Genomic DNA, 24692 nt, shown 5'->3' with positions numbered 1-24692 from the left:
TCCTTGACATGTGTGAAGTCCATCCCTAGCAGTGCAAGAAAAAAAGTAAATGAAATAAAAATTCAGATTTTCCAAGGCTTTCCCCAGACGTCCCTTCCCACACATGGGTTCTCTATCTCTCCTCTCCTCCCCTTCACTTCCTTCCCCCTTCTCTTCCTCTTTGTCTTCCTCTTCCACAAATTGCCCAGGCTGGCCTGTAACTTGTGACCCTCTTGCTTCCTGCTCTGCTATAGCAAGAATTTTATGTTCCAGCCACCTGCCAGTCACCTCCTATTTAATTGTTCCTCATTATTTTCAGGTCCAAGCCCACATCTCAAACAACATTATAGTGTGCATTCCAGTAAACACCAGATGCAAAGTGAAGCGCAAGGATCATTAGTAGAATATTAAAACCTAGATTGTGCTCAGTTTGTAGTCAGTCAGTAGGTCTGTCTCCCCTCCATTCCTCCTCTTCGCCATCTTCTTTTCTTTTTTGAGAGAGAGTCTTACTATGTAGTGGCCTCAAAACTCTGACCTCCCCATCTCCACCTTTCTACTAGTGGGATTACAGCTGTGTACTACTACATCTGGCTCTACCTTTTGAAATAGTGTAAAATGGAGTCTCATGCTGAGCTGTAATGAAATGGCAGGTATTGATACCTTCTTCAAGGTTGGAAAGGTTACAAAACATTCAAAAGTAATATAACTGTGTCTTTATCACCCCCATAAAGCTTCTTAGAACCAATGCAACTTCCCCCTCCCTCTAAACTCTTGCTAACTGGGAAACAGATTGAACAGAAAATACTCAGGTCTTAAGCAATAAGTGGTTTTGACATGGCTCTGCTGATGTGAAAGTGTACCAAAACGGAAGAATCAAATGAATTTTTCAAAATGCTGGAGAAGCTGGGAGGTGGTGGTACATGCCTTTGATCCCAGCACTCAGGAGGCATAGACAGGCAGATCTCTGTGAGCTCGAGGCCTGCCTGGTCTGCAGAGTGAGTTCCAGGACAGCCAGGGCTACACACAGAGAAACCTTGTCTCAAAAAACTAAAAAAAGAAAAAAATATGCTGGCTAAAGGTGCTTTCTGCACATGCTTGGCCACTTGAGTTTGATTTCTGGAACCCACATAAAAGTGAAAGGAAAGAAGCAATTCCGCAGAGTCATCCTCTGACCTCTACATGTATGTTAGTGTGTGCCTCTGTGTGTGTACATGTGATCATGTGATTGATGTGTGTGTGCTTCAGTGATACAATGCTTTCCTGGTATGTGCAAGGGCCTGGGTTTAATCCCCCAAACCACAAAGAACAAAGCAACAAACACACAAAATATCTCCCCAGAGTTTTGGTTACTATGTATTAAACTGTGTTAGTAAAAGCAGGGTCTTGCTATGCTGCCCAGGCTGATCTTGAACTTCTGGCCTCAAGTGAGCCTTCTTCCTCAGCCTCCTCATAAAATAGATACATTTAAAAACTACAAGCAGAAAACTTTTCCCCCACCAAGAAATACTGAAGAGGGGTACAGATAAGAGAATAAGTGGAGACTTGCATGTGCAGAAAATCTGAAAGAGAATTTCTCTTTCCTTGGAATATTTGCTGCGTGTAGGCTCCTAAAGTTTTTCAGTCTTGGCTTAAGCTAAGGAAAGAAACTAGGCCAACTCAAGTTAAGGCAGGGAACAGATCAGCGCCAAGACTGGACTGGGCATGGTGCCAATGGTAGTAAAGGCTTTAAGCCAGGCTGGAACTAAGGGCAAAGCTAGCAGTGTGGTGGGGCTGCAAACAGGCACAGTGTTTTATGGCCTGCTCTGTTCGAGGCTGGAAATTCTAGAATTGAACATGTGGTCATGGGAGTTAGTCTGTCACAGCTCTTCAGCTTTGTTAATCCTCAACATTGGATAACTTTGAATCATTTTCTATAGTCACCAGCAAGAGAGCAAAAGCTACTCCCCCCTCCCCCCATATTGACATTCCATGTATGATCATCCCCCAAAACTTGAGGGGCTGGAGACTAGATGCTTATGTGTTAGCCTGGATTCTTTGAGATTGGATTATTCTCTGGTAACCCAAGCCAACTGGTTTAATGCCTGATTTTCAGGTGTTTGTATGTAAAATGAAATTGACAACAGGACCATCTTCATAAAATTGTTGCAAAAAGAAAATTAGACCTTTTTTTCAGAAAGTACTTGACACGAGATATCAGTTTTTGTCAGGCCCCCTTTCCTTTATCACTTATGTTTTCACACCAGTTTTTGTTACACATAAACTTAACAGAAGCCAGATAACATTCTTAGCTACTTTATTAGCTTGTAATAGAGGGCTTGAATATTCCAGAACACAGACCTTTAGATTCTTTAAGTATAGAGACTAGAAAACACTATTTTATGTGTCCAAGACACATTCTTTTAAAACATACTTAATATTACTGAAGCAGAAAAAATGTGATTTGGAAATTTACCTTTTTTTCCAGAGTCCCAGACAAGTTTTTTTCTTTTAGTTCCTTTCATTTTTTTATATACAGAGAAGAGTGAACAACTAATAAGCATTGTAAATAAATATTTTAATGAAGCTAACCATGGTCTTAAATGGAGAAATGAATCAGAAGCCCACACAGGTAACACAGTTTGCCTTTCTTTGGAAAGGCAATGTCTCTTTCCTAAAGCCCTATTACATCTGGCTTCTTTGTTGTTTGGGTGTTTTAAAAGTGAGTGTCTAGGTAAGACTCAGCTGGCTTGGAGTTTGTGATCCTCCTGTTTCAGCATCTTGAGAGAGTGCTGACATTAGAAGTATGCCTGTCTTTCGATATGCAATCCACATAACCACAGAGGTTATGTGTAGAGTAAGAGACTGGGAGGAAAGAGGACGCTTCACTTAGGAAGGGGAAATAGAATAGTTAGTTATGGAGAGATGGGCATGGAGTGGGAGGAGGCTGGAACAGGAGAATTAAATGGAGAGGAGGAGGAAAGAGGGAGAGAATGGAGGGAATATGGGCAGGGACAGCTAAAACTAAGGGCCATCTCAGGAGCCAAATAGAAATCTACTACAGTAAACATTTCTTAACATGTATGTGTTAAGAATATGTATATTTAACACATATATTATAATATATATGAATATATGAAATAAATCTAAATAGAATCACCAGATAATGGGATGACAAAGCCCAACTAGACACCTCCACCAAATGAAACCTCCATTTCTAGGAAAAGGTTACTGCTAATCGAGTTATTGGCCAAAGGAAATGGAAACTCCCACCTAACTCAGGCTATTGCCAAGGCTATCGATTGCTCTCCAAAAACTGACTGTAAGGCCCTATTGCTGAAAAACAACACCTACAGAACTCATTGAACACGGAGAAGTTGAGTTGGTGATGACCTAGAGCCTTTACCCCTACTCACTAAAGTTCATGGTATTGGAAGATACTCTGCATGACACCAGAAGAGAAAGATTACACCAGCCATAATCCTTTCAATCTACAATGGTGACCTCCCTCCATGATATGCTGGTACAATACTGGCACAAAAGTTGTGGGAGTAACCAACCACTACCTGACTGAATCTAAGGCTCAGTCCATGAGATGGAATCCATGTCCGACACTGCTCAGGTAGCCAGGAAGCTGAGAGTAGATAGACTGTGGGCTTAGACAAAAACCAAATACTATTTTTCTGCCAAAGAAATGTAACCATATAATGATTCCTAGCAACATTCTGCTATACCTATAGATCAATGTCTTGCTCAGCCATCATCAGAGAAACTTCCACTTACAGTGAATGGGAAAAAAATACAGAAACCTGCAACTGGGCAATGTGGAGAGAGTGAGAGACCTTGGAATATCCAGTCCCAAATGGGATGTCTCCATCAAACCTATCCCCTCAGGGCTCAAGGAACTTTGCAGAAGAAGAGGAAGAATGTAAGAGCCAGTGGGACTGGAGGACACCAAAGAAACAAGGCCTTCTTAACACAGCAGGACTGACACACATATAAACTCACAGAGGCTAACATTGGTCTGTGCCTGCCAGATGGGGTCTCAGAGCTGAGAAGAGATGTGGACACAAGCTCCATTCTTAACTCATAAGCTATTTTCAATTGATAACCACTAACAAAGGAAAGATTATTTTTCTCCAATGGAGTTTCACTGGTTATATAAATCATACTGAAGGACAGGCCCCCATGCCCAAGCAACTAAAAAATGAACTCAATGGTATTTTGAGGGATGTTTATTTCACAATCCTTTGTCTGGGCATTTAATTTTTTTACCCTACTGTTCTTTTGCTTATATGTTATGGCTTCCAAATTGGAGTGTTTTTTCTTTTTTATTTATTCTTCTCTCACATGTTACATCCCAACTGCAGTTTCCCCTCCTGTTTTTATGTTCCCCTCGCCCCCGTATGTGTGTGAGTGGATGTGTCTGTATGTTCATGTAGTGTGTGAGTGGATGTGTCTGTATGTTCATGTAGTTTCCTTGTTTCTTCTTTCTTTTTCTGTTTGTTTTATTCTATTATGTTATGTTTGTTTTCTAAAGAAATGAAGAGGCATGGAGTTGGGTTGTGGGGGGTAAGGGAGGAGGATCTGGGAAGAGATGAGGGACTGGAATCTGTGATCAGAATATAGTGTATGAAAAAATTCTGTTTTCAATAAAAAAGAGACAATAAATAAATAAAATCAAAATTTAACAACAACAACAACAACAACAACAAAGAAGTGTGCTTGTGTTCATATGCCACCACAGCAGGCTTCACATCTGGTTTCCTTGTTTCTATTTCTTTCAAGTTGTCAAAATATTATGCAATGGCAAGAGGCTGATCCTGACCCAGATGACTGCTTCATTAAGTCAAATGGTTTTGCTTCTGATTCCAGCAGAAATGGCAGATACACAGATGGTCACAACAAACTGATAAACATCAAGGTCCAGCTGGATAGACCAGGTCAAAGAGCATGAAGTCTTGATGACATCCTGCAATTCCACATTGGAGTGGTCTGCTACTATGAATGACTCCAGGGTTTCAGGTTCTGGTTCTTTAACCCCAGAGGGGGTAGTGACTTCACACTCTACGAACATGCAGGAAGTTGAAAGAACATATTAAACCAGCACAAACCAGGTTAGGGGATTAGAAACTCTGTAGGGAATTGAATCTATAGCCTTGGATGTACCAGGCAAGCCTCTAATCCCAGACTAAAACTTTTAAAAAATTCACTTTAAAGCCTGATCACAGCCACTCTTCCTCCTCTCCTCCCAGTCTCACTCTCACACTCTCATTCTCCATCCCTTTATCCTCAGAGAAGGGGATGCTTCCAGTGGGTACTAACTCACCCTGGCACATCAAGTTGCAGCAGGACTAGGCACATCCTCTACCACTGAGACCAGGCAAAGCAACACAGCTAGGGATAAGGGATCCAAAGGCAGAGAACAGAGTAAGAGGCAGCCCCTGCTCAAATTGTTTGGGGGTCCACACAAAGATCAAGCTGCACATCTGTTACATATGTGTAGGGGACCTAGAATCAGTCCATGTACATACTTTGGTTGGTAGTTCAGTCTCTGTGAGCCCCCATGGCCCCAGCTTAATTTACTCTTAAGTCTTCTTGAGGTGGTCTAAACCCCTCCAACTCCCTCAAGACTCCCTAAAGTTTGGCTGTGAGTCTCCACATCTGTTTCCATTAGCTGCTGGATGAAGCCTCTCAGAAATCAGTTATGCTAGGCTCCTGTCTGCATGTATAGCAGAGTATCATTAATAGTGTCAGGGCTTGGCTCTCACCCCATGGGTAAGTCTCAAGTTGGGTCAGTCATTGGCTGGCCAATCCCTCAACCTCTACTCCAATTTATTGTACGGAGGACAGATTTTGGGTCAAAGGATTTGTGGGTCGGTTGGTGTCCCTACCCCATCCACTGGAATTCCAGCCTTGTTACAGAGGGTGGCCTCTTCAGGCTTCCCAGCTGGTGGAAGTCTCAGCTAGGCTTACCCCCATAGACTCCTGGAAGCCTCCCCTGTCCCAGAGATCCCCTCCCACTGATTTCCATTTTTAAAAGATTTATTACATATACAGTGTTCTGCCTGCATGTGTGCCTGCACACCAGAAGAGGGCACCAGATCTCATTATAAATGGTTGTGAGCCATCACGTGGTTGCTGGGAATTGAACTCAGGACCTCTGGAAAAGCAGACAGTGCTCTTAACCCCCGAAATCTCTCCAGCCCCTGATTTCCATTTATTTGAGTCAAAATGTACATTTTTTTCTGGAGAAGAATGACTTTTAGTTGTCTTATGATGATAATGAAGGGTGTCATTTTGTATGTGCGTGCGCGCAAGCATGTGTGTGTGTTTTATCATTAGGAATATTTTCCTAAGACTATCATTGTGACTAATCTGATGGCTTTCTGCCTTTAGTGTTATTCATCCGAACAAGAAGCATGGAAGAGTACTTAGAGATAACTCATATAAGGACTGTTTATGTACTATTTGTGCCTGCATATTTTATCTATAACTTCATCTTTAGAATTAAAAATGATTTATTTTATTATTTTTAATTATGTATATGTGTGTGTTTGCATGGGGACGGGTCCCCAAGGAGACCAAAGGCCCCCAAGGAGATGTCCTAGAATCGGCATTTCAGATAGTTGTGAACTGTCTGTCCTCTGTGGGTATTGAGCACCAAAGTCCATTCTTTTGCAAGAATAATATGTGCACTTAACTTCTTCTTTTTTCTTTTCTTTTCGCTTTTCGAGACATGGTTTCTCTGTGTAACCTTGGCTGTCCTGGACTCACTTTGTGGGCCAGGCTGGCCTCGAACTCATAGAGATCCACCTGCCTCTGCCTCCCTAGTGCTGGGATTAAAGGCATGTGCCACCATGCCCAGCTGATGTGCTCTTAATTTCTGATGAATATTTAAGCCCTTTCTTAGAAACTTTGTTGTGTGGTGCTGGGAATGAAACTGAGAGATTGGTGCATAAAATTCCTTAGAAAGTGTTTGAAGGAGGGATTATTCCAAATTATGTGATTAGGTGACATCACTACATAGGGATGGCGCTACACTTGAATTTAAGCCTGTATTGCTACACACTGGGTTCTGCCGACACTATCACAGCTGCAATAAACTCAGGAACCACACTAGCCTTTATTAAGATCATGGGCATAGTGTTTCTTCAGCACGAGGGAACTGAGATTAACAACCAACCAACCATGAGTCTCTCTGTGTATCCCTGGCTAGTGTCAAATTATCCATCCTCTTGCCTCAGTGAGTAGTGGGATTATAGGTGTGGACCACCGTGTCTGGAGAGAAATGTTAATTTTTCCCTCTAATGTTTAATTATGAAAAAATTAAGCTTATAGCAACACTGAAATACTTTATTTCATATATTTCCTCTAACATCTTTTGATCATTTCAGAGTAAAATACAGCTGTGCCTGGTTGCATATACCTATAAACTTAGCATTTGGAAAGAGGATTCTAGAGGCTACCAAAAATGAGATCCTGTCTCAAAAAACTAAAACTGACCAAACAACAACAAAACATTCCAACTAAAAAAGATGGGAGGGATTCATTTTGCTTCCTTTGTCAAACGGTGGCAAATCCTCTTGCCATGTTCATCCACACTGGTATTCATTTTGTTGCCACAGATTCCTATCACTAGTATGTAGTGGAGCAGATAAGCCTGCACTGGCTGTCAGAGACTGGACCATCACTGAGGTCTTTGGAGCATCCCATTCCTCATGTAATACGTTTGGTTATTGTCTTTATCTTGGGTATGCCTGTGTGTATCAGTTCATATGGGTGGCTATGACAAAATATCATAGAAAAGAGTGACTCCTAACTAACAAAGATGTATTTTATATGTTCCTGGATGCCAAGAAGCCAGTATTAATGCATTTGGAAGCCATCTGTAGGACTACTGTTCTGTTTGGTTTTTTTTTTCCTTCCTCTGTGGTAGAAAGAAAAAAGGATACTTACTCATCCTATTCATTAAGAAGCTTGTCCCATGACCTAATCATATTCCAAACTTCCCACTTCTTAATACCATCACTAGGAAGTTAGTAATTTAACACATTGTAACAGAACATTATGGGTTCATGGTGTCTTGGTAAGTGCAAAGTTCATAAGTAAGGCCAGGACGTAAATGAATGGATAACAGTTTATTATTATAGAAGCAAGTACAAGAGCACTGGGAATAATTACCAAGGCAGTATCTTCCCAAGCAAACCAAGGAAGAAGAGTCTTAGGTGCCTTGCCAGTAATCAGAGCACTCAGGAGACCAGGTAGGAAGATTGTTAGTTCATGTTCAGCACCGGCTATATAGGTAGACTTTGTCTCAAAGGTGCTTAAAAAATTCCAAGTGGCATTTGTTGGAGAAATTTACATTTATTCATACAGGTATGTAGGAAAATTTGTTGTCACATGTAGGGGTGGGGACATTTGATTCCTATAGAGCATGCTTTTAAAAGGGGTGATGAAAATGTCTCTCCTAGGGGTTGGATTTAATGTTGAGAGACCTGAAGGAGTTCACTCTATGGAAGCAGGAGGAAAGGGGCAGGTGGGTTCAGTCCTTGTGGCTGGTTCTGGGTGAGTTTCTCTGATGGGCCTTATTAGCAACAGAAAACAACTCCAGAGACATAGCTCTTAATTTTACAAACAGAGGTGATTGTCCCTGACAACACATGCCTAGAGGCTAACAATAAGAATTTGGGAAGCTGCATATATTCATTCCACAGCTAAGTACGTCTTCCAAGGACTATGGGGTCTGAAAGAGAACCGATTTCCACATCTACAAATTACTTTGGAGGTAACTTCCCCAAGAACGTCTCTCCTGGTTTGCCTCCCTACCTCCCTTCTTAAACCCTTCAAAGGGAAAACATGGCCTCCACAGCTCAAGAATCTTACAAACTGCCCATGTGCAAAAGTCTTCGAGTTGAACAGACTAACCGATACTTCCAATATTGAGGTTAAAAAAATTAAGGCTCTTTTTAGAGGATTCTTGTTTAACTCAAGGTTGTGTAGCCTACAACTTCCCCACCTTTCTTATAGGAGTTACATTTCCAAACATTTCGTTTAGTAGCAGCAGTAGTAATAACTATGTATGATATTTTAGAATTTTATATGCATAATTGAAATTATAATAATTCAATTCAGAAGACTTTTTTTCTTTTTCTTTTTTCTTTTTTTGGTTTTTCAAGACAGGGTTTCTCTGTATTGCCCTGGATGTCCTGGAACTCAATTTGTAGACCAGGCTGGCCTTGAACTCACAGAAATCCATGTGCCTTTGCCTCCTGAGTGCTGGGATTAATGGCATGTGCCACCATGCCTGGCTCCAAGAGACTTTTATTTATGGGAGCCTTATAGCCATCACAAGGAAATAATTTAATTTGTATTTTTGTCATATTTTTTGTTGGCAAGAAATTCAATATGGTAATCAATAGCAGACTTTTAAGTACAAAAATATATTATGAGAGGACAAAATTCTTTGAGGAATATGTAATATAAAATGTCAAATAGAAATCAAATGGCAGAACAATGTAAAAATTTTCAGGGTTATGTGAAAATTTTCATTTTGTTTTGCTTTGAATGTTAGAAGCTCTACCCACAGTGCATTTAAAGTCTACTTTGGGTACTGTCTCAGAAAGATAACATTTCATTCCCTATGTTTGCTGTTTTGCTTTGCAGTACTGGAGACCAAACTCAGCCAAGTGGCACATACGTATAATCACAGTTCTAGGGACACAGAGGCAGAAAGATTGTCATGAGATTCAGGCTCTTAAAAAATCCAACAAAACAGGAGGCAGAGGCAGGCAGATCACTGTGAGTTTGAGGCCAGCCTGGTCTACAAAGTGAGTAAGTGAGTCCAGGACAGCCAAGACTGCACAGAGAAAGCCTGTCTTAAAAAACAAAAACAAAAACAAAACAAAACAAAAAAACAAACAAAAAACAACCAACAAAAGGGGCAAGAGTGGTGGCACATGCCTTTAATCCCAGCACTTGGGAGGCAGAGGCAGGTGTATCTCTCTGAGTTCAACGCCAGCCTGGTCTACAAAGTGAGTTCTAGAATAGCCAGGGCTACACAGAGAGACCCTATCCTGAAAAGTAAAAGAAAATAAAATCTTGGTCATCTGAGGTGAGTGATTTACAAACCAAGTTTAATCCTTGGAACTTGTAACCTTTAAAACAATAACAGTAGGAAATAGGGCTGGGGATGGAGATGACTTCTTAGAACAGTTACCTAGTATTAGCAAGATACTAGCTTGGACTCTGGTGCTGCAAAACAAAGAAACAGAAAAGTACAAAACCTGGTGAGCATTCAGTGCTCTAGGACTGCAGTTGGAAAGTGTGGAGGCCTCGCGGCCATAGCTTTTCATTTTGTACACCCCATGATTCCTCCCTGTGGTCTCTCCACCACCCTTTGGGATGGCTGCTCCTCCAGATCTACTTCTCTGGGATGTGACCATTTCTTAATTTTCGGAGGAAGATCTCTCCCCGGTTTCCTCATTCTGAGATATGTTAGTGCTTGTAAACACCATCTCTAAAAACCCAGCCAGGCAAGGTACTTCTAGCATGGTCACTTATTAACTAGCTATTTGTTCTTGGGCAAGTCAACTTCTCTTTGCCTCAATTTCTCCAACTGTAAGTGGGTATAATCATACCAACCACACAGGCGTGGTTTGAAGACTTGTGAGGTGTTTTGTTGTCATTGTTTTAATTTTGTGTTTCTTTGAGACAATGTCTCCCCTGGCTGGACTGGAGCTTGATGTGTAGAGCAGGCTGAGCTTAAACTCACAGATCAGCCTGCCTCAGCCTCTTGAATGCTGGGACTAAAGTGGTGTATCATCACCTTGAGCCACTTCGGAGATGGTTTATAGGATTTTACATCAATCGATTGGCAGGCCAACCAATGGCCTTCCAGGGTATCCATGTCTAAATTCTTAGAACCTATGAAGATGTTACCTTACATGACAAAAAGGACTATGTAGATGTGGTGAAATTAAGGATCATGTGATAAAGTGGTGATCCTGGATTATCCTATGAATTTAATGTAATTCCAAGAGTTCTGAAAAGGAAAAGGGAAGGCAAGGGAGTCTGGGTAACACTAATGTGGCATGAGAAAGGACCTGGCAAACCATTGCTGCCTTTGAAGACTGACAAAAAGGTTTGAGGTCAGCTTTTAGAAGCTGCAGAAGGCAAGGAAATGGATTCTTATCTAGAACATTCTGGCATCTTGGCTTTAGCTTAGTGACGTAAATTTCCAATTCTCACTCCCACAACTGTAAAAGAACACATTTATGTTAATTTAGCCACCAAGTTGGTGGTAATTTGTTTCAGAAGTAACCAGACATTAATACAGGCAGATTAGCTAGTATTACTGTATTCCCCACTTTTTGTTCTGGTTTTTACTGATATAATTTAATGTAGATACTGCTGCAAAATCAAAACGGATCTTTTTGCTCAAGTGCATGGTATTTCTAACTGCAGCTGCTTTTTTTTTTTTTTTTTTTTTTGGTGTTTCGAGACAGGATTTCTCTGTTACACAGAGCCCTGGCTGTCCTGGACTCTCTTTGTAGAGCAGGCTGGCCTCGAACTCACACAGATCAGCCTGCCTCGGCCTCCCAAGTGCTGGGATTAAAGGCATGTACCACCATGCCTGGCTCTGCAGCTACTCTTAGTTTGAGAGATGTCTTTTAGAGGAGCCCAGGTCCCCCTACAATAGACATAGGACAAGGCCTTTTGGACTGCAAGGCAATTTATAGTAACTTCTTTTTAGATTCTCTATTAACAGACAGGAAATCATATGCTTTAGTTATCAGCCTGTGCATTGACTTGGGTCACAGAAACCATTCTCTGAGTCCCTAGTCAGAAAGAAGTTCAAATCTAGTTAAGGCCTGTTTCTTCAGCATGGGGTTCTGAGCCTAACAGAGATCCTACAGTAGGAGCCAAACCCCATGAGAATTACTGATTTATACTAGGAGACACAGGAAAAGGAGGAAAAGAGTTGGGTCAGAGGAAGACTAAAAGAGGAAGGATAAGAAAGGCTAGTCCAACCAAATACTGGTGAGAGAGACAGCCTCCCATTATCCATCACTTTGGGTTTTTGCTGCAGGTGAGGAAGCTTTGCAAGCACCCTCAGGGTCCCAGGCAGTACACCTGCCCCTTCAGGATTGCTGTGCCTGGAGCAGGTTTAGGGAAGTAGACCTGGGAAAGCAGCCACCCTGGAGGGGCGGTGGGAGACCGAGGGTGGAGTCATGGGACTTGCAAACGGAAAGACTACATATCCCAGGCCGCCACGCTTTCCAGATGGAGTCCTAGGGCGCTGACTGCTCCCCAGTTTCCGTAGGGAAGCGCCTGGCTACTACTGCTTTTGTGCGTAGCGCCTTCGCCCTTCTCTTCCCACTGCCGCTGCCCTGTTGTTGAGAGGAAAGCTACATTTCCTTGCTGCTAGGCTTAACCATTTAAGTGCCGAACTCCACAGCGTGCCGGCTCCCAGGAACAAGTAGGCGGTCTCTGCAGCTACCGAATTGTGGGCGACAAGCCCCGAAGACCCAAGGAAGACAACCGAAGGGAGCCTGTGCTGTCGATCGGTTTCGGAGTTGGGGCTCGGCCCGCGGGAAGCGGCGGCATTGGCTTTAAGAAGGGGGAGGGGGAGGCGCGGTCCTCCGCTGGGGAGCCGGGTAAGGAAGCCCAGACGAGCTCGAGAGCGCTGAGAGGCGGCCCCCGCGTCCGCGCTTTCCCTGCCTCCACCCTGGGCCGCCCGGAACGCTGCGCTGCGCTTTGGGGAGGCGCTGACCAGGGGGCGTGCTGCTTGCTAGGTTGCACCCTGCCGGCGTCTGTCTGCGTTGGTAAGCACTCCTGGTCACCCGCAGCCACCGCCGCCGGACTACGAGCTCCTGCTATACACCAGCGGGCGCTCCCAAGAGTTTCATTGGAACAGGTACCTGTTCTCCCAAAGGAAGTGGGGCTAAGAGTAGCTTAAAAGCGGATCCTGAACACAAGCCACTAGGTCTATTTTGCTGATTATGCCACTGATGCTCTCGCTCTTTGTCTCTAATCTCTAGCCCCTCTGCTATCACAACCATGGGGCATCCCCCGCTGGAGTTCAGCGACTGCTACCTCGACAGCCCGGATTTCCGCGAGAGGCTCAAGTGCTATGAACAGGAGCTGGAGAGGACCAATAAATTCATCAAAGATGTGATTAAAGACGGCAGCGCGCTTATCAGTGCTATGAGAAGTAAGTGGAAAGCTTCCATGAGCTACTTCTCTGAGTAGGTGGTTCTGGCCTTTAAACCTTTCCATACCACAGGGGGAAGGGAGGATCTGCAATGACTCTCAGTCCAGATCGCAGAGTCTTGTGGGTTTCTGAATATTCGAGAGTGGGGTCAGTAGAAGTGGAAAGTGGTGAGGACAAGCAGAACTTTGGGCCTTTCCCGTTAGTGGCCCTGTCTTTGTAAGACTTAAACTGTGACTTGGACAGGGACACCCCCCCCCCCCCGGCTTTGCAATTACTCTTACTTAGCAGATCCTTATTGAAAAAGACAATCTTCCTAACTTGTCAGACATGGCCAGCATCCCTGTTTGGTACATGCTGAGCAAGGAACTACCCCAGCACCCCCTAAGGAACTGGGAATTAAGGCTCAGAAGAGCTCTAGGGTAATGATATTTGTCCTAGGCGCTGCTTAGTGCAGAAAAGTGTGGGACAGTAAAACTTTACTCTTCCCAAATCATATTCTAAGGATTATTGGTTGGCTTCACATACCACTGAATCCTGCTTTGGTGTGGAACAAAGACCTATCTAGTTCATGGTTCAAGGGGCCCAGCTCCCCTGGGTATAAAAGACGGGGCTAGGTGTGGGACTGCTGCACAGAAAAAGGCATTACCTAGCTTCGCTTTTTCGGTGGTCAGAGCTTCCTCACTTGTGGGACTGTTTTTCCGTCCTCTGTTTGTGTGTTTTTATTTCTGCTGGTTGTCAGGAGGCTCGGAGAAAAAGAAAGAACAATAAACATCCCCAAACGAGAGCATAAGCAAGCCAACTGTCTGTGCCAAAATATATACCCAGAAGAATGGAGGGTAATTATTAAGTAGAGTGATGATGAATTAAAATTTCTCTCCTTGGCTGGAAGATAGTTGGGAAAGGTAAAGTCATTGTGAAGGAGTCTCTCTATGCCTAGAACTTTGTTTTGAATGGGTTTCCCCTCACCCCATCCCATGTCTAGTTTGTGTGGTCCCTTGTGCCAGGCTACTACAGCCAAGCAAGAGTGGAGGGAGACCTGCAAGCTTTGGTGCCTGGAGACCTGCTGCAAGCCAGTCTTTCTTGTGTAGCAGTTCCAGTTTGTGATTGTCTGATTTGTTGTTGTCTGGCCCTTGGGTCACACTCCATAAACTCTTCAAGTTCCTTTGAGTTCTTTAATTTGAGTTTGATCATTTAATGCTTTGTTGTCTTGTCCCCTGGTCAATAGTAAGCTTGTGTTAGCACCTTAGAAATGGAATATTTAAAATGCTGATCCTTGCAGACTTGTAGGCCAGGCTTTTGGGTGTGTCTCCTCTTAATAGAATTCATTGAGAGGTTGAGGATATGGAGGTTGTGCCACAGAAATAGAAACTTGAGGACTCTGTGAAAGGAAAAGGGGGACTGTTTGCATTGTGGATTTCTTCTTATTGTGAATTCTTGGTGTAGTAGTCACCATTAAAGATGTGCTGGATAGGAGGTAGTTTTGTGACATGTACGGAAAACTGAAATTGTGTTAAAAATGGTCAACTAAGCTATATCCGGGTGATTAAGCTGTGTAAGAAAAATATCAGTTCAACAGAATATTGTGGCAAAGGAAAAATGAATTTCCTCCAGTGCTTTGTATGCGCTAGCTACATACACAGGTCTTGGTTTTGGGAGACAGAGTCCTAATATGAAGGTTGGGTTGGCCTTGAATTACTGATCTTTTTTGCTTTAGCTTCTCAAGTGATGGTTTACAAGCATGCCATGGCATGCTTTGTATGTTGAGCAAATGTTTTGTAAATTAAGAGACACATAGTGGGTTTTCTTCTCTCAATGTTTTCTGGGACTTAGAGTGGAAAGAGTTAGCAATCATGCAGGCTTAAATCTTTGCACATGGGTTACAGATCTGAAAGCTATTCTAGGATAGAGGGGGATCTTTGACATTTGTGGTGATTTTCTATTTCAGACTCAATGCAGCTCAAAATAGGATGGGGAGATATTAAAACCCCCATGAATACTAACCCTTGCGCCAGTGCTTTTCTTTTTCTTTCTTTCTTTTTTCTTTTTTTCGAGACAGGGTTTCTCTATGTAGCCTTGGCTGCCCTGGACTCACTCTGTAGACCAGGCTGGCCTCGAACTCACAGCAATCTACCTGCCTCTGCCTCCCGAGGTCCGGGATTTAAAGGTGTGTGCCACCACGCCCTGCCTGCCATTGCTTTTCTTTAAACTCCGCAGGTTGTAAATACCTGAGTAGCCGGAGGCAAAGATGGGATGTTTCCTACTATCTTTACCACAGTAATATTTGTCCCCCACACGCTGCTTCTTCACGCTGTGACAGCTCAGCAACTGTTTTTTCAGGGTAGCTAGGGTGGTTGCAAAACACAGGTGTGCTCCTCCTAAGTGAAGGAAAGAGGAATTTATCTCACTGGGATTGTATTTAGAAGACCTGGGTTACAGTCATGGTTTTCCTGTTTTGGGATCTGGCACAAACTGTTTCAACCATGAAATGTAATTCAAAAATTAAGAAAAATATCTTTAAGGAGAGAGAGATGTTAAGCTATCCTATTTTGGTAAACACTGGATAACTTTATGGTAATGTACAATAATGTATTTGTACAACATGAAATTGATGGTGGGCTTGGCATGTAGCTCAGTGGTAGAATGTTTGCCTATCATGTGCAAGGCCCTACATTCCATCCATAGTACTGGAATAAAAAAAAAAAGCTGTTGCCATAATAATGGTGGTAGTGATGTACGAGTCACAGTGTACTTGTGAGGCTCAAGAAAATTAATTCTAAAAGGGTTTTGTAAAGTAGAAATGGCTAAATCAAGTACATTGTTGGTAGTATATCTTTTGGTCACGAAAGCAGCTGTTGATGAATGTATAGTTTCCGGTAAAGTTCAGAAAGGAAGTACATAAATAGAAGTAGTTGAAAACAGTCTTTTTCCCTGTTACCATGTTGGAAAAGGCCACTCATCTGGGCACACACAGCTCAGCAACGAGTTTTGTATTCATGCTCAGGGATCCATCTTAGCATCTGGAACCTGGCACTAAAAGGCAGGACAGTGATTGACACTTAACTAACTTGGCTATCAGGCCAAATAGCTAGCATTCCTGCAAACCCTGAGACATGGCATGTTGAGCTGCAAAACCCAACTGTAATTTTCCTTCAAGTTGTTAACCCAGGTGAAACTTGAGGTCAGTACTTTTTCACTCTGTGTGATTTTGCATAGAGCTCTGGATAAAGCTTTAAGCAATAAACATGTGTGACTATTAGTGCATTAAATGGTGTCCTGCTTGAATACTGTGCTGGATATGGATAAGGGGTGTGGTGTGTGTGTGTGTGTGTGTGTGTGTGTGTGTGTATGTGTGTATGTGTGTGTGTGTGCCAACTTGACACAGCCAGAGTTGTCTTAAAAGAGGGAAAGCCAACTTGTCTGTAGACAAGTCTGTGGTGTTATTTTCTTGGTTGATATGTAGGAGGTCACAGCCTAAGTGCTACATCTGTGCACTTGGTACAGGGTGATGTAAAAAAGCAACCCAGGGGGAAAAAACCCACAACATGCAAGGCGTGGTGGCTCACGCCTTTAATCCCAGCACTCGGAGGCAGAGACTGGAAGATCGCTATGAGTTCGTGGCCAGCCTGGTCTACAAAGCAAGTCCAGGACAGCTAAGACAAACCCTGTCTCAAAAAACAAAACAAAACCAAAACCAACCAACCAACAAACAAAAAACCAACCAACCAACTAACCAACCAACCAACCAAACAAACAAAAAACCAAAAAAGAAAAGAAAAGAAAAGAAACCCAGAAAGCAGCATTCTTTCCATTATCCTGTTTCGCTTCAGTTCCTGCTTCCAGGTTCCTGCCTTGAGTTCTTGCCCTCACTGGTGGATTATGACTTGGCAATTATAAGCAGAAAGAAACTTTGCTCTGCAAGTTGTTTTGACCAATGGCTTTTTGTTATTGTTGTTGTTTGTTTGTTTGTTTTATCACAACAACAGAAAGCAAACTAGGACAGATACTTGGGTTTATTTAATTCAGTGCCTAGAGGTAATTGATGTTCCAAAGAGAACCAGCCTGCCTCTTTTGATGGATACTTCATCCCCCCTTAAATGTCATGAATTTATAATATTTAGAGCATATGACAATTATAACTTTAATAGAAAACAAATCATCATCACTCTGAAATACGATGGTAGGATTGTCTGCTTTTCTGTGGTCCTTTGCTGCTGCTCTCTCTCTCTCTCTCTGTGTGTGTGTGTGTGTGTGTGTGTGTGTGTGTGTGTGTGTGTGCGCGCGCGTGTGCACGCGCGTGCTCACATATGTGCTGGGGATAGAATACAGGACCTTGTTCGCCGTGGACAAGGCCTTTTCTACTAATCAGTAAACCCATGCCTCTCCTTTTATTTCCTTGTTGACAGTTTTAGTCCTTTTGATGCTATTGAATATTTACTAAACACTGAGGATAGGCATTGTTCAGTATAAATGACATGGCTCATTGCTTATAGCTCCCAGAAACCTGAGACACTTCATGTAGACTATATATAGCTCCTGGGCCACATGCCATTCATTCAGTAAATACCTGTGCACATTCTATGTCCTAATCTTTGCTCAGATGGCTGTTGTATACACAGAGTGAGTCACAGATGGATATTGACCTCAAGAAGTTCCAAGACTAGTAGGGGAGATATAGGACAGAGAATTTACTGCTATATGACTTACTAAAGTTCAGAGCTTTCCAGTTGGATGGTGGACATGATTGTATGTGACATTAGAGAGCTCATTTCTGGATGGAAGACAGAGGAAGCAAAGGAGGAAATAGTATCGGAAGCTTGCCAAAATTAACAGCACATTGACTTATTAAGCAGTTCATGAATGCCAGTGATTCCTTAATTAAAAATGTTTTTAAATGTTATACTTTATGAACAGGCTATGCCAAAAGAAAGTTTGGCTATGCAAGAGTGTAGTTTTAGTAAGATCCACTGAAAGATTATCAAGCAGAAGGAGTTAACACCCTCACACAAATGTTTGTGTCTTTTTAAATTTTTAGATGGGTCTCATTATGTAGCTGGGGCTTACTTTGAATTCACTATGTAACTCAGGCTGGCCTTGACTTCATTCCCTTTCTTTGTTAGTTTCTTAAGGGCTGTGATTACAAGGGCGTGCAGCAAACTCCACTGTATTTGCGACATTTAACAGGTTTTCCTTTGTTTTTTAAAAGACAGGATCTCTTTTCTTTAACCCAGCCTTTGCCTAGAATATGCTAAGTAGCCCAGGCTGACTTCAGACTTTTTTCCTGCTTCAGTTTCCTGAGTGCTGGGTATACATTCAGCAACGACATCCAATTTTAGAGTATAATATTTGAGGTAATCTCTCTCTATTGCTCAGGCAGGCTCCCACCTCAGCCTCCTGAGTGCTGGGATAATAGGTCTGTATTACATCCCTGTCTATATTTTTTATATGGCTCAGGAGCAATAAACTTTGTCTGTAAAGAGTCATATTAATCATATTTTAGGCTTCAAGATCATGTATTCATTCACAATTAACTCTGCTGTTGTACGAAAGCAGCCATAGAGAAAGTGTCAGTGAAAGAAGCATTCTAGGAAAGCTTATTAACATTGAAATGAGATTTTTCAAACACTTTTCACATGGTGTCATGGTGTTTTATTCCTTAGAGTTTTGTCAAACGCTAAAAATAACACTAGTGGAGGCATGTGCCATGTGCCTATAACATAGCACTCAGGAGATAAAGGCAGGAAAATGGAGAGTTCAAAGCAAGCCTGGGTCAGAGTGAATTGTAGGGCATCCTGGGCTGTAACAGAGAGATCCTGTGCCTAAAAAAAAATCAAAAGAAAACTTCCCTAAAAATATGAAAACAATTTTCAGTGCTGGCGGGGGGGGGGGGCGCGGTGTGACATATAAAAATACTAATCCGGACTTGTTTTACCAGCTGCAGACCTTTGGTAAAACTATTTCCATTAAGTGAATTTTTACTGGCAACCCAGCAAAAGTAATTATTGACAGACTATGATGTCATATCTCATATTATCTAGTAAATAATTCTATTTTGGTGTGCTACAGATTAGATCTGCTCTGGATTCATGGATCCCAGGTTCAAAGGAGAAACGAAAGAAGTATGAACCTGCTGGAAGTGGGTTAATAGGGCTGGAGTGTCTAGGGGAAAATTTAACAGTCTCACCACCTTCAAAAGGCATTCTTAGTTAATTATTTTTAAGTGTTCATTTTCAGGTCATTGTCATCTTCTTCTTCTTCTTCTTCTTCTTCTTCTTCTTCTTCTTCTTCTTCTTCTTCTTCTTCTTCTTCTTCTTCTTCTTCTTCCTCCTCCTCCTCCTCCTCCTCCTCCTCCTCCTCCTCCTCCTCCTCTTTCTCCTCTTCATCTTCTTTGTCTTTGTCTTCTTTTTGGTGTGACAAAGTCTTCCTATATAACCCAGGCTGGCCTTGAAGTTGTGGCAATCTTGCTGTAGCCTTCTAAGTTCTGGGATTATAGGTATGTACCATAACACCCACATATTCTGTCTTTATTGTTATAGCTAAAGAAACTTTCTTTTTCCTTTTGGCCATGCTACAAATTGAACCTAGGGCCTCACACATGCTCTAGAAGTCCTCTGCTACTGAGCTACGTCTCCAGCACAATCAAATGTTCTTTGTAGGCATGAATTGTAGTCTTTGAGCAAAATAATCTAGCTTTATTAGCCAACAAGCCTTAGCCTCTTCTATACTAGAGAAAAGAAGCATGACTGTCTTTAGGGAGAAAGGTTTTTGAGGACTAGAACCTGTTTTTGCTTTAGCAGATGGAGGACTATAGCATAATGGTAAAGGATACTAGACAGAGCATCCAGATAGTTTGGGTATGATGTGGTTTGTCTCAACAAAAATGGAGAAGGAGTAGCTTTATATTTTAAAATTTCATTATGTCTTGTAGCTTAACAATCTTAGAAAAGAATGATTAAACTAATTATGTAAATCACATTTACATCAATTTTCACAAAAACTATTTTTGTGCATATGACAGTATTTAAGAAAAATAAATAAAATTGAGTCTTTCAAAACTAAGGATAATACCATGTATATATAAAACAGGTGTCAGAAAACACTCATAACTGTTATGCATATGTTGGTTTGGGTTAATGAAAGTCCTGTTTTTAAGAATCCAAAATACCTGGGTATGGCCTGTATCACCATCCCTGTCTATATTTTCTTTGTATAGCTTAGGAGCAATAAACCTTGTCTGTAAAGTATAGTACACATATTTTAGGCTTCAAGGTCATGCATTCACTCACAAGTAACTCTGCTGTTGTGTGAAAGCAGCCATGGAGAAAGAGTCAGTGAAAGAAGCATTCTGGGAAAACTTACTAGCATTACTTATGCCTATAATCCCAGTTGGTGGCAGGAGGATCAAGAATTCAAGGTCATCCTCAGGTACATAGTTTGAGACTAGCCTGTGATTCATGAGCCCCTGCCTTAGAAAACCAAAACCAAAGCCAACCAAACAAATAAATTGGGGACTCTAGCCTGGGGTAGTGACACAAATATGTCATCCCAGTACTTGTGAGGCAGAGGCAAGCTTATAAGGAGCTCAAGGTCATCCTTGGCTATGCATAATTTGAGGCCAGCCTAGGCTACATGAGACTTTGTCTTAAGGGGAAAAAAAAGTTCTAAAGACACTATCTTAGTCTTCTCATGTTGCTGTGATAAAATACTTAGGCAAAATTAACTTAAGGGCGAAAGGGTTTCTTTTAGCTATGACACAGTCCATCATGGGGAGGGAAGTCAAGGCAGAAGCAGCTGGGCACATTGCACTAATAATCAGGAAACAGTGCTGAATGTGAAGTGCTGCTCAGGTCCTTTTCTCCACTGCCCATGGATGCTCCTGTCTACAATTCAGATGAATCTTTCTGAATCACTTAAGATAAACCAAGATAACTCACCTCAGGCATGCAGAGTAGCTGGACCATGGGCACTGTGGGAACGATGATGGAAAAAATGGGACAACTTTAGGGGCGGGGGAGTAGTGGGGCAGTAGGGTACTAATGATTTTAGCTTGACTTGCCTGTTAAAGAAAGTTTTCCAATCAGGCTTAAGGATGATGAAGGAAAATTACTTTCCGATATAGCCCATACCATTTGCTCAGTCTGGCATCTGCTTCTCTAATCAGCACCATAGAATTTTCCAAAAAGCACACGAGGATCTGGAAAGAGACACAGTTTTCCAGGGGAGTACCCGGCACATCTCAAGCTGTTTTTTTTCCCCCTAGTCAGCCAGAGGATCCTTATGAGGCTCTACCAGGCTTACATCAGGTCCTAGACCTTGGGCAGTGTAAAGGCAATTAAGTTTAATTCAACAAGGATTTATTAATCACCTACTATGTGTCACTACTGCCCTAGAGATTAGGGATACAGTAGTGAATACCGCTGCTGTAGACTCTGCTCTCTTGGAGCACACAAATTAATATCTATATATGTTGTTCCAGTTTTGAGAAGGGATATGAAGTGGAAGTTCAGGGTTACTTATTTAGTCTGTCATATCCTTTGAAGTTGAGATTTGTGGGGTAAGAAAAAGGAAATTGACTATGGTACTGTATTACCTATTAGCAAGAAGAAGAAACCAAGGAGGAAGAGTACTTAAGTCAAACAGACCCATATTCCACCACTTTGATAACAGCCTTGGTAACGGGCAAGCCATTATTAAAACTCTTTTTTTCTCTCTTGATGTTTTAAGACAAAGTCTTACCATGTAGATCAGGCTGGCTGTCAACTTAAATATTTTTTTTCTGTATGCATCTGTGTTATGTACCTGTTTGTGTGCATATCTCCTTATTTTTAAAAATTATTACATGTTAATTTATTTGGTGTGTATGTGTGACTGGATGGACATGAGCTTGGCACAGAACACATGTGGAGATCAGGCGACAGTTGCAGGAGTTCATTTTCTCCTTCCACACGTGGGTCCTGAGGATTGAGCTCAGATCATTGGTCTGGGTGGCTACGGCTTTATCCACAGAGCCATCTCAGTGCCCACCATGTTAGTTTTTGAGAAAGGGTCTCCCTCTGAACTGATGCTCAACAATTTTGCTAACCTGTCTGGCTGATGACCTTGCGGGATTCTTCAGGCGCTGCCCCCTCAGGGCTGGTGACACAGATGCACACTGCCACATCTCACTTTTTTTTTCTTGTTTTGTTTTTGATTTTTCAAGACAGGGTTTTTCTGTGTAACAGCTTTGGCGCCTGTCCTAGACCCACTTTGTAGACCAGGCTGGCCTCAAACTCACAGCGATCTACCTGCCTCTGCCTCCCGAGTGCTGGCATTAAAGGCCTGCACCACCACTGCCCGGCCACACCTCACTTTTTATGTGACTGCTGGGGATCTGAACTCAGGTCCTCGGGCATGTGTGACTGTCACTTTAATGACAGTCCCTGGTCTCCAACTTCTGTTTATCTTGCTTCAGTTTCTAAAGTGTCGAGACTGCAGATATAAGCACCACACAGTGTTTCTTTTTCCTCCTTCTGTGTTGGAGTTCCCCAATTTTTCACCCTAGAGGCAGGCAGTGCTGATAGTTAGTCTATTCTCTGAAAGATGACTTTATTATAGTACTCCTTTCAATTTCTTCTTCTCTAGGAGTGGGGTCCATGATAGGCAAACCTTAGCCACTCTGGGACAAGCTTTCTTCAATATTGTATCTGAGTGAGATGAAGCATCAAGGTTCATGCCTGTAATGTCAGTACCTGGGGACTGTAAGTTTGAGGCTAACCTGGGCTACATAGTAAGATCCCATCATCTTATTTAAAAAAAAATTCCCCCCCCCCCCGGGATGGGCTGTAGACTAAAGAAGCCTCCAAAGCCACTTCTGCCTAGAAGCAAATGGACACTGTCCTTGCACAAGCAAGGTCAAATAAAAGATTTCACAACCCTAGATATCTATTAGAGGCAAAAATATATGCAGTGGTTTGTTGAAGAAAAACTGCCGACTCTCTCTAACAGCTGTGTTGTAGCCTCCCATTACCTCCTCCTTAGCTTTAGTGTGGTACTGAAAACAGAAGGTTCATAGCAATGGCAGCTTTGCAGCATCTGAGGAAGTAAGACAGGATTTTGGCTCCCTAGAAAGTCTCATACCCAGAGCCTTGTCATATTACCTCACTTTTCACGCGCTGCTTATCACTGCACTGCGCATAGTTTGCTTGGTGAGACCAGCTCGAGCTACAGGGTGTTAACATCACAGCTACCTGAGACTTCTGTAGCAGCGAGGGCAAGAAAGAGCTTGACTCAGAACATGAAAGAAGTAATTGAGAGTTCCAACCTGTATGATATGCCATATCATTATTCTAATTTGACAAGGCAGTTGGGCAGGAAAAGTAAATAAAGAGCATTCAGATGGAAGAAAGTGCTAAAGCCATCTTGGTCATCATAAGACCCAATACTGTGTAGTCCAGTGGTCCTCAGCTTCTCTAATGCTGTGACCCTTTAATATAGTTCCTCAGGTTGTGGTGACCACCAAATCAAAAATTATTTTGTTGCTACTCTGTAACTGTAATTTTGCTACTGTTATGAACTGTAATGTCAATATCTGGTATACAGGATATCTGATATGTGACTCCTGGGAAAGGAGACCCACATTTTGAGAACTGCTGGTGTATATAGACAGTCCTAGGGAGTTTGCAGAGGATTACTCAAGAAAAGTGTAGCAGGGTTGTAGGATGTAAGCGCAGTATACAAAAATCAGTCATTTTTTCCTATGTTGACTGATCTGAATTCACAAGAGCACCAAAATAAAAGCTTTATAAATGAAAATTAAATTTTTTTAATTCATTTATATATGTGTTTATGAGTGTGCGTGCACACACAGGTCAGAGAACAAGATGTGGAAGTCAGTTCTTTCCTTCTACGATGTGTGTCTTGGGGATTGAACTCAGATCTTTAGGCCTGGCAGTAAGTGTCTTTATGCACTGAGCCATTTTGTTGGCTTAATTACAAATAAATTTAAAAGACTTATAGTACCTTTACTCTGAAAATTACAAAATATCTTTGAGAGCTAGGGGATAAAGTATAGTGGTAAGAGGGCTTGCCTAACATGAACAAGGCCTCAGGTTTGATTCCCAGCCCCCTAAAAAAAAAAAATCACTGAAAGAGATTAAGACCTACTGAAGGGGAAGACTCCATGGTTGTGAATTAAAAGGCTAATTTGAGATGGAAGACACCGAGCAAACAAGGTTTTCTGGATACAACAGGACTGATGCACATATGAGCTCAGAGACTGCGGCAGCATGCACAGGGCTAAGCCAGATGGGGTCCCAGTGGTATGATGGGAAATAGACACAAGCCCCTGTCCCTAACCCAGAAGCAATCTCCAGTTGATAAGTGTTTGCAAAGTAAAAATTGGTTTTCTCTGGTGGAGTATCACTGGGCATACAAACCACACTTAAGGCCAGGTTTAATGACCAGCAGTACATGGCCAACAGAAACCAAACTCAATGGTATCTTTGGAGATTTTTGTGTCACAGTGCTTTTTCTGGGCATTTTTATT

At 42.2% G+C, this 24692-nt stretch overlaps 1 protein-coding gene across 2 annotated transcripts in view; it reads left to right on the top strand.

The window, feature by feature from the left end:
• Window positions 1-12230: 12230 nt before the first annotated feature.
• Ophn1 (oligophrenin 1) overlaps window positions 12231-24692 on the top strand; it is a 307191-nt gene continuing 294729 nt past the window's right edge. For both annotated transcript variants that reach the window (XM_051142013.1, XM_051142012.1), the window contains exons 1-2: window positions 12231-12874; window positions 12999-13171. In XM_051142013.1, coding sequence (XP_050997970.1) covers window positions 13018-13171 — 154 coding nt within the window. In that variant the 5' untranslated portion in view covers window positions 12231-12874; window positions 12999-13017. The remainder of the gene's footprint in view (window positions 12875-12998; window positions 13172-24692) is intronic.

The sequence above is a fragment of the Acomys russatus genome, chromosome X (genome assembly GCF_903995435.1).
Source record: "Acomys russatus chromosome X, mAcoRus1.1, whole genome shotgun sequence".
Taxonomy (NCBI): Eukaryota; Metazoa; Chordata; class Mammalia; order Rodentia; family Muridae; genus Acomys; species Acomys russatus.
The sequence above is the reverse complement of the archived record's forward strand: the minus strand, read 5'-3'. Positions and strand labels throughout refer to the sequence as shown.